This window comes from Epinephelus lanceolatus, chromosome 10 (genome assembly GCF_041903045.1).
Source record: "Epinephelus lanceolatus isolate andai-2023 chromosome 10, ASM4190304v1, whole genome shotgun sequence".
Taxonomy (NCBI): domain Eukaryota; kingdom Metazoa; phylum Chordata; class Actinopteri; order Perciformes; family Serranidae; genus Epinephelus; species Epinephelus lanceolatus.
This window is the reverse complement of record NC_135743.1, coordinates 34,550,394-34,564,582: the sequence shown is the minus strand read 5'-3', so window position 1 is coordinate 34,564,582 and position 14,189 is coordinate 34,550,394. Positions and strand designations below refer to the sequence as shown.

The following is a 14,189-nucleotide window of genomic DNA, read 5'->3' as shown; positions in this document are numbered from 1 at the left end:
TCATGCAATAGGAACACAGATTTTAAGAATACCTATTATAATAGTAACAGCCGCAACAATAATAATGATAGTCATCATCGTCATGTCCCTGACTAGAAAACTGTACAAAGTACATGCTCTGACTCTGTAAGATGGTGCCTTTGAGTGCCTTTGAGTCTAGAGTATGTGGATCCCTGATGTGTTGGTGTCACTTTTGGGGCTGTTTATTTTTTCCTCTTCCAGTGTTCTGTAACCTTGTAACCTCTTTATACAGTTTTGCCTCTAACACACAAAACATGTCCACAAAAGAAATGCAAAGTGTCCTCCATTTTGGGGGAACTGGCAAAAGTAAAGGCACCATTATTAACTTCAACTGTAAAAAAAAGTGTAGCCTATACACTGATTTAAACAAATGTTTTAACATTTAATTTTAAAATATGTCATACGTCTGCAGCCTGGTGCCTTTTCCTCTAAAAACATCACTAGCAATGGCTACAGCAGTCTTGGGTCTCCCTAGCTAGGCCACTTGTGGATTCCAAATCCAAAAAGGGAAAAGTCTCAGGGGAAAATAGAGACACAAATCCAGTGCAAAGACCCATTTTTTTGCTTTTATTCACAAAGCTGCTAAGTTAAAGTACCAAATAATCATAAATATCCTACTGCAAAATAGACATCTTGTGCTAAAACATATTAATGAATGCTCATTTAGATCTGCAATAATGTTCATTCATAGAAGCAGTTTTCCCAACCACTTATCCTGTTAGGGGTTGCAGGGGGGCTGGAGCCTATTCCAGCTGACATTAGGCTAGAGGCAGGGTACACCCTGGACAGGTCGCTGGACTATCACAGGGCTAACGCATAGAGACTGGCAACCATTCGCACTCACATGTACACCTACGGCCAATTTAGGGTCACCAGTTAACCTAGCTTGCATGTCTTTAGACTGTGGGAGGAAGCTAGAGTACCTGGAGAGAACCCATGCTGCCATGGGGAGAACATGCAAACTCCACACAGAAGGGCTCCCCCACCCTGGGATTCGAACCCCCCACCTCAAACCAGGAATGCTCTTGCTGTGAGGTGACAATGACAACCACTGCATCACTGGGCCGCCATTATTAGCAATGTTGATAGGCCAAATCTGACTTAAATGGCTGTGTTACTTTATGATATGATGTTACTATATGATGCTGTTGTCATTATGATAGTAAAGGTTGCCGACCCCTGAGTTAAACCATCAGAAACACAACTGTGGGCTCTTTCTCCACTTAAAGAACTTCACCCATTTTCAAAATTCATACATTTTATTCCTAAGGTCTTCGACTGTCTAAAAATATTAGTAAAGATGAACAACTCCCCCATATCAAAAAACTAGAGTGCTTAAACTTAAATTAGTGATGTCATAGGATATAAAGTCTGGAGCTGCTCCACTGACAATGAATTGACCTATGGCAAAGCCACGCCCCCCTCTACTCACTCAGACAAACTATCAACATTCAGTGATTGGCGCTATGGCAGGTGTCACAGTACATTGCATTTCGCAGGAGACAGTTCTTTATCAAGAGTGTCTCTCTGCTAGTTTGGTGCTACAGTATTTACACTGAATCATTCAGCATAACATTTGCCAACCTTTGTTATCTCTGCGATTACAGATAAGTTAATGAAGCTAAATTCCAGAAGTTAACGTTAGCTTAACTAGAGCCCTATGGACAACAGCTAACAATGATGTACGATCACCAAAGTACAAAACTAGAACAAAGTAGGCTAATGAACTCCCAGCAAACAAGGTGACATGATGAACAACACAGCTAGGCGCTAACTTTAGCTAACGTTAGCTAGAGATGTTAAAGATAACTTTATATTTCTTTCCAGCAAAGTAATAATATGTTGCCTCAAACGCGGTGTTGGCTTACCTTAGAACAGATGTAGACATCCCTGTTAATCTTATTCACGTTGAGTTGATGTTGTGGTCTAACGTTACCACACAACTTTATCCAAAGGAGACACTTTTCTCTGTAGAGATGTGGTTTAAAGGGTAAAAAATACACCTCATCGCCCAGCCTCTCAGGATACCTTGTGTCAGAGTTGCATGTACCCCATGCACACCGTTTGACCATTTTCAAACTTCAAATCTCTGAAAAAGCTCTTAAAACCGAACAAAACTGACTTTCTGTAATGCATTTCAATGAATGTCCAAGCAGAGAATGTCTGAGTGTATGGGGAATGGCTATACACACTGTAATTGGCTCATCGTGTTTGAGGGGGGACTTAACCATAGGTCAATCGGGAAAGATGTCATAGATGATACTGAGAGCACCCAGGAGAACATTCTGAGTACAGGGGTACATTTTGTGTTTCAGAACTGAGAACACTACAGTAAAGCTCATTTGGGTTTAAAAAAGAAAACATCCCGAGGATTCACAACATCAGTCTCCCATTCATTGTCTATGCAGCAGCTTCAGACATTATACCCTGTGACATCATAAGTTTGAGACTTACCTCTCTGGTTTCTGTCTTTGAGAGAGTGTAACTCATGTTCACAAATATTAATTGATCTTTCCTTGGTCATGACAATAACATATTGGAACTTTTAATTTAAGTGGTGTCCCCCTTTAAACCATCAGTTACACACCTGTTGGCAGTTTCTCCACTTAACCAAGTTTTACTTTACGCTATGACGTCTTCATTCTGAACTAAGAGCTTTCAAGCAGCACGTAAAGGCAGCATAGAGACTGCAGTGATTTAAATGCTGATGTGGTTGATGATAATGAGCACAGTGATGCTGAACTACTTAAAACGTGTATGGAACTCACTCCGCTGATTGCTGTAATTAAAATCTAAAAATGGTGCATGACTCTGCTTATAACTCTGTGATATAATCAATAAAACTATACTATTCTTGTAGATTTAAGCCTTTATACACACACACACACACACGAACATGAGTACTCAACCTGCTTTCCTGTCAAACTAAGTTTACAATGAATATGAATTAGAATGTTTTTGTGTGACTTACTCTTTGACAATGGTAGGTAGATATCATCAAACCTGAAACGATGATTACAAAAAAATCAAATTTTGGGATCACAATGTGATATGTTAAACGTATTATATGAGTTACCACTGATGCTACTTCTACTACGACTCAGAGAGCACTTTGGTCATCACTCCAAGTTTCAGAGGAAGCATGAAGTTGGCACCAGGTTAATAAATATCCTCATCATCTGAGTACTGATGTAAAGAAGTCATTATTTTAATGTCCCTTCTAACAGTACTCTGCAGTAGGTTGCAGTGCCATACAGTCACTTAGCTGGAACATGATTTTAATTCTCAATGTGTATTTTAATCCCATCTCATTTACAACATGATTAAAAAAGCCTAATAGTGTTGAATGCATTTTTTATTTAATTAATTTTGCATTAAATTCAAAAGCCACTCATTATAGGAGTGTTAGTCTGGAGTTTTGGTATGAGCAGGAAGATCCTTGTAATAAATATTTTGTGTGGTCCTTAGTAATAATCATATTTAGTCATATTGCCCAGTTTTGTTATTTAATGTAGTTAACTGAGTTGGAAATTAGCCACAGACTCAATAAGCACACACACACGGTGGTCCCTGACAGGTTCTGTGCTTATGTATGATTGCACAAATGTGAGCTGTGTACTCAAAGTAGATTATTTTTTATCCATCTGGTCATTATCACATATATCCAGACATTTCCGAGTACATTCTTTTAATTTATAGCATTCGTTATCGCCTGTGGTCATCCCAGGTCAGTCAGCTGACCTTTGACCTAGACATAAAGCATGTCATACACTGCTAGAATGTGGAATCTATGAGAATCTCTCTGCAGACTTCGCTCAGTCTTCAGCCTGGGGACACACTGTTCACTTGTAGGATCAACTGTATTGGAGTACTCTTGAGTCAATTGCTGAACTGAAAAATGTCATTGTCGCTTTGACTGTTAAACCTGCTACAGAATATCCATGCAGTTTATTTAACGAAGCCGAAGCATCTACTGACCCATCAGGGTGTGTGAGAGGGTTTTAGATTGTAAACATTTTCAGATGGAGATAAACCTCTGAAAAACAAACTAATGAGCGACATTATTTCCTTCAGATGTTGTCTGACACACCCATATATGAGCGGCTCTACAGATCGGCTGGCACATCGGCTCCTATAAGACCCAGTTTAGTTCAAAGTCTACACCAACATAAAATAACTGGTAAAGTCTCATACATTTAGTCTTGTACTTTAACATAAAGACACGTGATCTCTTGTATATTTGTTTAGATTGTACTGGTGACTGAACATTCTTGTTTGAGTCTGAAGCCAAAAGGCTGCTCAACTGTCCAGAGGCCGCCGCTCCTCAGTTTCAGTGAGTCATATTTGACACACATTTACTCTCAGTTAGAGCACAGTGGTAGTGATGTCTCTTTTTAAAACAAACATTGAATGACTGTGTCCTACAGACATCCCACAATCATCCACCAGGCTCAGAGGCACACCAGGAGCCTGACAGAGCAGCACCAGGACACCCCCAGCCCCAAACTGCTGGGCCCACAGGAGGTGGTGATGGAGGTGGTTCCAAAAGTCCTGCAGGGCTTCTGGTTACCTCCTAAAAACACCTCCCTCAACATGCCCTCCCAGCAGCTCAGTAAAATGGCTGTTGAAGCTGCAAAAGCCATTGAGGACCATGTCTCCGCTGCTGTGTCTACTTTGCTCATTCAGGTCACCTTCTCCCGCTGCTTTAGAGATGACTTCCAGGAATGTCTATCCAGGAAGAGGTTAGACAGGGTTACACTCAGGACATCCTGGTCAAGAAGCTCAACTGTTTTGCAACAGAGGTCCTGAACCCTATCACTGACATTGCAGTGGGAGAGATCTGTGCACTGTTTCAGCCTCAGGTTCACACAGAAGTGGATTGTATCCAGCCAGCAGTTGTGGTGGATGGTGCAGAGGCTGAAACTTTCTCTGCTGAAGATGTGAATGAGGAGCCTGCCCTGGAGGAGGACACTGAGCCCCTCAGAGAACAAGACTCTGCTGTTATTACTCCTCCACCAGCTCCTCTGACCATCAGTGCTGAACCTCTGTGGTTTTATCATCTCTACCACTTCCTCTCACCCTCTGTAATGAACCTTCTTTCATCACTGCAATACAGGACAACCTGACCTCCAGTAGTGAGCGTCCTGCCAACATTAGCCTGGCTGATGTAGAGGAACAGCCAGCACCCAGCTCAGAACCAGACTCTGCTGTGGTGCTTGCTTCACCAGCTCTCAGGATGAACTCACCCCCTCTGCTGAACGTCCTGCCAAAATTGGCTTCAATAATATAGAGGAACAGCCAGTAGCCGAACCAGATCCTACTCTGGTTTCTGCGCCACCACCTCCTGTGATCCCTGCAAATGAACCTCCTGTCACAGAGCAGCAACACACTATAACAGGCAGGGATTATTATTCATGTCAACCTGTGTCTGAACCATCAGGGCCATTCACTGTGGTTCACTGTTACTTCTGCTGTGTTGAGTTCTCTTTTGCTTTTTCAAAGGTCATAAAAGTTGAGAGGATTCAGCGGCTTCTTCAGTTGGCTGCAAAGAAACATCTGCTGCTGATTCCTGCCTGAAGACGACTCAGAGACAGAATGAAATTCCCTCTGTGAAATATAATTTTACTGCTCTATTGTTGTTACTGTCAGTTTTGTTTGTTGTGATAACAGCATTAACATTAAGACATGATGCAAGAGTTTTGTGTTGCATACTGTATATTGTACATATAATACTGTATATGTTTAGCTTTAATGAAAGTGCATCTGGAGGTGTGTTTAAAAAAACAAATACTTCTTGACTGGGTGACACAAACAACCAAGGAATGGAACAGTAAAGACTGAATCAACAAACTACTTCAACATACACAAACGGACAGTTTGAGATGAATGGACTGACCTGGTTGATGCAGATGCTACAGTACAAACAGTTCAGGACTTTGTGATACATCCTGTGTGTTTGAGATGGGTGTAAATAGACAGATAATACTTGTACCAGAGAATCACTGGTTTGACGTGAAATACAGGTAGGACTGGGACCCACACTGAGCAGCCAAACAGGTGGATGCTACTGTTTGGTGCACACCAAACTGTTTAAGTGTAGTGAAGCCAAGAATGGGCCAGATTAACCCACTAAGGAGAACCTGGGCGTAAATGAGCTGTGGACCCTAAATCCAGCCTCCAGGGGTTCCCAACCCACCTTGGCTATAAGTTAAATTTAAGTATAATATCAGTAGTGAAAATAACTTAATACTTTGCCTGCACTACATGTTTTTGTCAGCTCTTGTTACTTGTTATTTTACAGGAAAAAAAATCCAAAACTTGTCATCAGGTTATCAAACAGAATACTTTGTGGGGCGTCGGTAGCGTAGTGGATAGTGCCTGCGCCCCGCGTACAGAGGCATTGCCTCGCTGCAGCGGTTGCAAGTTCAAATCTGGCTTGCAGCCCTTTGCTGCTTGCATGTTGAGTTTTACACTTTGACCTAAGGAACATTCTGATGCTATTTTTGTACTTTTACTCTAGTAAAAGATCTCAGTACCTCATCCACCACTGTATTATAATAAATAATACATAACTAAAAAACTAAAATACTGGAAAAATAGAGTACATTTTGACACAGGGCCTCCCAAGAAGATATTAGTTGAAAGCAGAAACCATGTAAGTATATACCTCAATTCACATATTGGATATTACCAAAGAAGACTGCAATCAAAGTAACTGCTGCACAGTGAACTCAGAGACTTCTGGCCCACAAAGCTCTGGGGCACTGAGGCAGTTGTCCACTTTGCTCAGGTGATAATCCAGCCATTTAACACACCATGTGCTGATATTTCTGAAAGCTTAAATGTGTCTCTATAACAGTAGAGGGCAGCATACTCTAAGCATGTGTGCTGGATATATCGCAATGGCAACATTTAACACAGCAAAATAAAGCCAAAAACAGAATGTAAAGTGAAGTGACTGCTGTCCGGTTGCCCTGTAGCTCTTACTGGGTGTCACCATTTTCCTAAAACATGTCTGAAATCTGTTTAACGCGTACTCTGTTTTAGGGAAGGGGTTATGTGCAGGTGTTGTTCAGTGCTCTGTCATGTGCTGTGTTGGTGTTAATGAATAGTGGTGATGTAAATGCACTGTGAGGAGCAGAGCCTAAGGCTCGTGCAGAGGTTTGCGTGAGAAAATGTGTTGCAGGGTCTGTGTGGTGTGGTGTCAACCTAGGTGAGTAACAATGGCGTGCATGGTGAGAACAGTAAAATGTAACCTCCACTGCTGGTAGGTAGGTAGACAGTAATGAGCATTGCAGCATTAGTTTCTTACAACTGTCTCACGCAGGGGGGAGGGTGCCTTTCATTAAGTGAGATTAAATCACATCTAATGCCACAGCAGCATGTCCCCGAGCCAAAAGCCCCCCCCGCTTTAAAAATAGACTAATGCATTTCAGAAAAGATTTGCTCTTTTTGTTGGTGGCGCCTTGACAACCTGTTTTAATGTTCCAGCAGCATGACTCGCATGTCACTGCATGTGGGAACAAGATGACGTGCAAGGCGATGTTTTTGGACGTTGCCCTTTTCCTGATTCCACACCCACCTCCTCTTCACCAGCTCGCGACATGTTCTGAAGCAGTGCTGCTTTGCACCCGTCAGGGCCGATCACTGGCGAGGATGGGTTGAGTATGGCGCCACAGGATCCACAGCGACAGCCGAGAGCGATGGTGGACAACACCTCGCTTAGAATAAAAGCAGGATGACATCAAGTCCAAAGCAGAAACAGCTAAACCTTCTCCTTTTGTGATCTTTGTTCACAAGAGCAGTGGATGAAGTGAGAAAGAGGAGTGCAGAATATTCAGTTCATAAATTAGATTTATTTTGATACAGTATCTAGTTATACTCATTCCAAATGTTTATCATTTCATAAAGGAAATTAAATGATTTTCTGGAAACAAAAAGCTGTATTGAGGAAAAACCCTGCACGCCTGAAGCACCATGGTTTTGTTTTGTTTCTTGTATGTACAATTACATATAACCTCTTTTATTTTTGCCTACAGTAACTTGTACTGTACATAAATATGCCACACATATCCCTCTCTGCATATGTTTTTCTTCTCACCATGCACAGGAATTTTAAACCTGAAGCACAGGCACTGAATTTGTCCTTGTTTCAAAAACAACATAATAAACCTTTAGATTCTGATGCACATATTCAAACGTTTCCTTTCTACTGTTTTGGCAAATGTCCGACAACCAACAAAAAAAGGTTTTCATCTAAAATATTTTCATAGAAAAAGATGAACAGCTCATTTGACAGACATTTTCAAGGATAGGCAATACATTCATTAGAACATTAACCCATGCACATTACAGCAAATATGTTTGTTTTCTAGTCAGGCTCAAAGCCTTTGAGTTTGTTTCTTTTTTTTATAGTTCAACCTTAATGATAGCATTAGGGAATAAAAAGCCAGTCTGTTGTGGTGCTGACTCTTTGTGGAACATCTTAATCGGTTTGTGAGCACACCTACACAGTTACAGTAGACCTGGGATACAATGAAGGCAGACAAGGCGCTTTGTAGGTCTGATAAACATTGAGCGCGTTTGTTTGTGCAACGACACTCGAGAGCCATACTGATGACCTTGAAAGAACTAACGTCAAAGAAACTGTGTGAAGTAAACCTCTCGTGTGTTTGGTTTTGATTTTCTGCTCTGACTTGCAGTTGCAAAACTCGTCTTTGGCTGACACTGATAGTCTTACATTTATACATTCTGATGTAAAAAAAAAGGACAATCCTTTTTAAAGGAGGCTGTAAAATAACTGTTGTGCTGTTCTTTAAAGGTGCTATGTGTAACAATTAAAACCAGTACGCTGATGTTAACTATTAGAAGCCGTCATAGCTTGGTTATTCTCAGTATCATAAATAAAGAGGGGCAAGGCTGAGACAATTACTAGCCACTGTTAAAGAACTTTGGTTAGGGCTGGGCAATATGCCGATATTATATCAATATTGTGATGAACTACATATCGTCTCTGGATATCGTAATATCCTAAGTGTTGGCTTTTCCTGGTTTTACGGACTGTTCAGCTGATCTTTCATTTGTCTTTACCCACTTAGTCATTATATCCCCATTACTAAAGATTACTTATAAAAAATCTCATTGTGTAAATACTTAGTAAAAGCACCAATAGCTGCAATATTTATCGAGGTATTTAGTCAAAAATATTATGTTATTTAATTTTTTCCATATTGCCCAGCTCTACCACTGGTGCTGTGTTATAACAGCTTGAGTTTCTCAAATGTACGCCCATATTTTCCATAAACTGTGTCATAAATGATATTGCGACTCGTCCTCATGCGTCGTTCTCTATACTGAAAAGGACAAACATGCCTGAATTCATTTTTCTCTTGGCATTTTTACCATCTATCATCTGCCATCGCCAGAGAATCAAGCACATGACTTAACAAATCTACCAACAATGGACAAATATTTAGTGGTGAATGCAGACAGAGAAGTCATCCTGTTTAATTACACTAGCTGTAATACTGACCAAAATTAAATGTTGCAATAGTTTACTGGTGTGAAAATGATACACATAGCACCTGAGATCTACATTCCCCTGTCTCTCACTCACTCATTCACTCATACATGTGTGCGTATGTGCACACGCACACACACACTTGACATCAACTAGTCAGTGCTGAGTGCAGTTTAGCATGCGATAATTCTGCTTTCCTGTTAGTAACTGTAGAAAACTCCATGCACTTAATATCTCAGGCACGTGATTGTGACTGAGATAGACGATAACAGCTCAGGTTCTGTAACACTTTTCTCCGCACCTCTTTTTAAAGGTTAGGGTTTTTAAACAGGAATGAAAACCAGAAAATAACTTGTTTTTTATATATTGAAGACAATGACTGTATATAAAGATGGAAGACGCACCTGCACTTCTTCTCACTGTTCAAAAATGAAGCCAAACTATCCCAGATAAGGCGCTGCCATCTTGCACTTGCCTGAGTCCAGACCTTGGAATCAGCCTAGTCCACCGAGTTGACGAGTTGAAAACCCCAGCAAAATAGACATGTTACGAGGGTGGACACTATTCATCAATGGCCTATGTTTCGAAAGAAATACTAAGGCCTAAGTAAGTCATTAAAACAGGTATACTGGCATGGCTATGCATCGGTGTGGACTAAAAATGGCATTAGATTCAGGCATTTATGTTAGTCTCTAGTGATTGGTTAGGGAGAATTGAATCCCCCCCCCCCCCCCCCCCCCCTAGAAATCATTAGATGCAATGTCAGACTGAAGATGAAAACAGTGTGTAAGAAGAGTTTGAGGCGACAGTTCTGTCTGCTATCAGAATCGAGACATTTTGGCTTCACTTCTGAGGAGCTGTCATGTCTTCCATCTTTATTTTACAGCCTGTGATCTAAGATATTCAGAGGTGCCAATTTCAGTTAAGAATTTATATGCAAATGGCACAGAGGGTCATTTCTTTCATGTAAGATAAGTGAGTGTACAGTGAAGTCTTTCCCTTTTCTCCCTCCACCCACTCACAGATACAGTATGACGAGTAGTACAGGCATGAACCAAAATAATGCAAAGCTTAACAGAGATCTCGGAAAAAAAGTACTTTTGTTTGTAACGTTACAGCATTTCCTCGTAGAAGAGCAGGTATGCCTGAGAGTTGAGTACCCTTGACTCTGGTACCGTCTGAACGGTGGTATCACTGATGTACACCCACTGGCCCTGGAAGCTGCTGCCGGCCTCCCTTGCACCTGAAAAACAAAACAAACAAAAAAAAAAACACTCAGTGTCAGTATTGCAGGGACACAGAGAATGATTAAATATTTGAGAAATAATCAGCTCTGCAGTGCTGTTTTTTTCTCATGGCGGGGATGTCAATAAGAAAAATGGACTTAAGTCCAGCGTGGGTAAACAACAAGCTGTCAGAGGTTGGCTCCACAATAACAAAGCTCAAATAATACATCTGATAAAAAAGACGGACCGAGCCCAACTAGCGCAAAACATTTTAAAGCTTCTCAATGTCACACGGGGACAAAAAGTTGTACTCTGCTGCAACTGTCAATCAAGCTGCAGCCACCATGATAGTTACAGGGTGAAGACAGTGTAGAATGCCTTGGACTGAGATTCCTCAACTGGCTACTACATGCTGGCACCAAAAGAATTAGTACAACAACAAAAAAGCCTTGACATTGCTGTATTCAGTTGCTTAGTGTTTTGCTATGTGCACTGTATCCTGCCCGCTGAGGTGAGTGCGCCTGCTAGTTCGCTGTGTCTGAATGTCCTGCTGCTTAGTCGTCCTGTACAAATCATTGTCATGGTCGGCTCAATAGTCATAATGTGTGTCCTCACCTTAACTAACTTGAACATAGTGTAAATATTAAAGGTTACACTGTATCTGCTGGAGATACTCCTTCTGTAAGACATTGTAGGGATACAGTATATCACCTTTTTCTTTCATGTACCTTATGTGTCCTGTTTCATGTTTGTTTGTTTTTTTAAGTGCTAATGTTAGGATTTTCTTTTTATCTTGATCAGGGTTCACCCTGTAGGGCAAACTTCTTGTAATGCCATAGAAGAGGAACTGTGTAAAGAATGAGCAAACTGTAGTTTTATAGTCTTACAAGGACAGATTTGGGGACTGGGGAGGGAAGGAAATTGTTGTTTTTTATGTTGCGCCCCTTTCTCCTTAAATAGTCTAGGGAAGTATGTCTGAGACATCTCTGCTTGATTTAAATATATCTCTGTATTTCAGTGACATAAACTAGTTTAGCTTTGGTGAAATTCTCACACACTGAATATCTGAATAGCCAATTAGACAATTTAAATAGCTAAAAGGCTTATTAACACATTTGTTCTGGATCGAAAAATTGTCCAATAGTTGCCATGATTTTCGAATAGTGTTTTTGCTTGTGCTGCCCATCCCTACCAGATGGGAATGGGTGAAATTCAGGACAGAGCAGTTGAGGGTGGGCATGTTCATATGGCCATGGTGGGTGTGGCCTCCAGTACATCAGTGTCAACTAAGTCAAAAGTCAATGCTCAAAATATTATTTTTGTTCATAAAGTCAACTGTCTGTCATGAGGAAAAAGAAAACCAATGACTGTGTTGTATGTAACAATGGGTAAACCATCCATTACATAGAATTCAGGATGACATGAAGCACAGTGTCCTGGCTGTGTTTATAAGACACATCACACACAGATGACAGGTATGTTACAGTCATTTTAAATGTCTTCTCAGCAGCTAAGACTGTAATTGAAATGTAAGAGCTATAACAAATTCTTCCTGCAGAGGTGGCTGCATTCTCCATCATCTGGTTTAAAAAAGGTCGAATGACATCAACAATCCGTTATTTATGAAAGCCTGATTGGTGCAATAGACAAGTGAAAACACATCACTAACGCTCTGACATATACTCTTACAACTGGACATTTTTTAATAACTAAAATCTGGAATTGTAGCCCACGTAGGTGGTTTAATCAGAATATTTTCACGGATTCAGGGTGTAAAAAAAAAAAAAAAAGAAAAAAGACAAAGAAAAAAAAAGATTGATCTACTAATCAATCCGATACCAGCACGTAAAATAAAAATGGGTGGCATATGAATTGTTGTATGTCTTAACTCCTAAAACTGTATGTAAACTATTAAGAAATAAATACATAATAATAGAATGAATGCCATAAAACTTTTTTTTATCATTATTATCCAGTGTTGACATAGATCAAGACACAGGTTAAAGTGCAGCCACACAATTTGGTAAAAAAGACATTTTAAAGGCTACAGTAGAATGCTTTTTAAACTCTGCTCCGTTTCTGTTTCGTTTGCCTGTAGCATGCGTATGTGTAATGACATGAGGCATTACGTGGTATCGGACTGGTCATAGGCTGTACTTGCCGATACCCATTACGGCATTTTAGGCAGTATCGGAGGCATGTACAACTCTAATGTTATCAACTATTCATGACAATTTAGCAGCAAAAGTACACAATAATCTCAGTACAGTGTTTTCCAATATTACTGTGTCACCATGTCAGGTCCCTTCAGCATTTCATTGTACAGACAGCTCATGTTTTAGCTTGTTCATATTCTCTGTAACTGTAATGTTTAATTTTTGTGACAAGCAGACAGGATTCGTGATTTGGGACTGTCCTGAATTTTTCACTCTGGTGACATGTAATCTGGTCACCCTATCTAGACCTAACTCTAAACATTGCATTCACTTAATGTTTTCAAGTAAAGCATCCAAAGGGCAATGTTTAGGGGCACTAAGGTGAAGAATGTTCAATATTCACGTACAGTCTGTAGGTGTTAGAACAGGTAGATACTGTGTACCACATGACTGAACTACAGTTTGTCTGCGGTCATCATAATGACACGTTTGATCCTTGTGTCATCACCAACCTATGGCTCCAATAACAACAATGTCTAGCGAGGACAACTGCTTCCTTGAGTTTTAAAAGTACCTCCCAGCGCTATTGTGCAAATCTGGACACTCTTCTTGAGAGGAGAAAAGAAAAAAGTAGACAACACTAATCTATAGAGCAGAGACCTCAATTCATCCTGTCCTTTGTTGAGGACATCTCTGAGGTTACAAGGAGCAAGGTCTTTGCTGCACAATACTGACTGCTTTCACAAACAGCAAACAATCATGCTAACACAGGAAATAGTTTAAAGGTCTTAAAGGAGCTCAGAGATACAAACCCTGACCTGACAGGTTCCTGTGGTGGTGTTCTGTTTTCCTCTGGGGAGCGCGCACTTTTACATATGCAGTGTAGTGGCCTCCCCGCATTGAGCCACTGTGTTCGACAATCCCATACAGGCTGTAGAGGACACGCTCACCAGCTGCCAGGTTCTAGAAAGAAGGAGAATGAAGGTTAGCAGAAAGAGAAACAGAGCTAAAAAAGTAAAAGATACAGAGATCGAAGTCTCCAGAAACAGTACCAACCAAGAACATTCATTACAAACAGAATAACTAAAATTTATTCAAGCACACCGAATATATTTTACCTTGCAGGATGCCGAGCAGAATGGAGCCAGATCCAAGATGAGGGGAAAGTCAACATGGCGGTTCACTTTTCGTAAGTTCATCCCTGCCTTAAAATACAAAACCAGAGTGGCAGCAATTTAGCATTTAGGTCTGTAGACCACAACAGAA

General features: G+C 40.6%; 1 protein-coding gene across 2 annotated transcripts in view; it reads right to left on the bottom strand.

Annotated features, from left to right (window-relative positions):
• Window positions 1-7,857: 7,857 nt before the first annotated feature.
• Window positions 7,858-14,189, bottom strand: part of usp45 (ubiquitin specific peptidase 45) — a 41,532-nt gene continuing 35,200 nt past the window's right edge. For both annotated transcript variants that reach the window (XM_033641731.2, XM_033641732.2), the window contains exons 16-18: window positions 14,042-14,128; window positions 13,742-13,886; window positions 7,858-10,784 (exon numbers count right to left, since the gene is read on the bottom strand). In XM_033641731.2, the coding sequence (XP_033497622.1) occupies window positions 10,654-10,784; window positions 13,742-13,886; window positions 14,042-14,128 (363 nt within the window). In that variant the 3' untranslated portion in view covers window positions 7,858-10,653. The remainder of the gene's footprint in view (window positions 10,785-13,741; window positions 13,887-14,041; window positions 14,129-14,189) is intronic.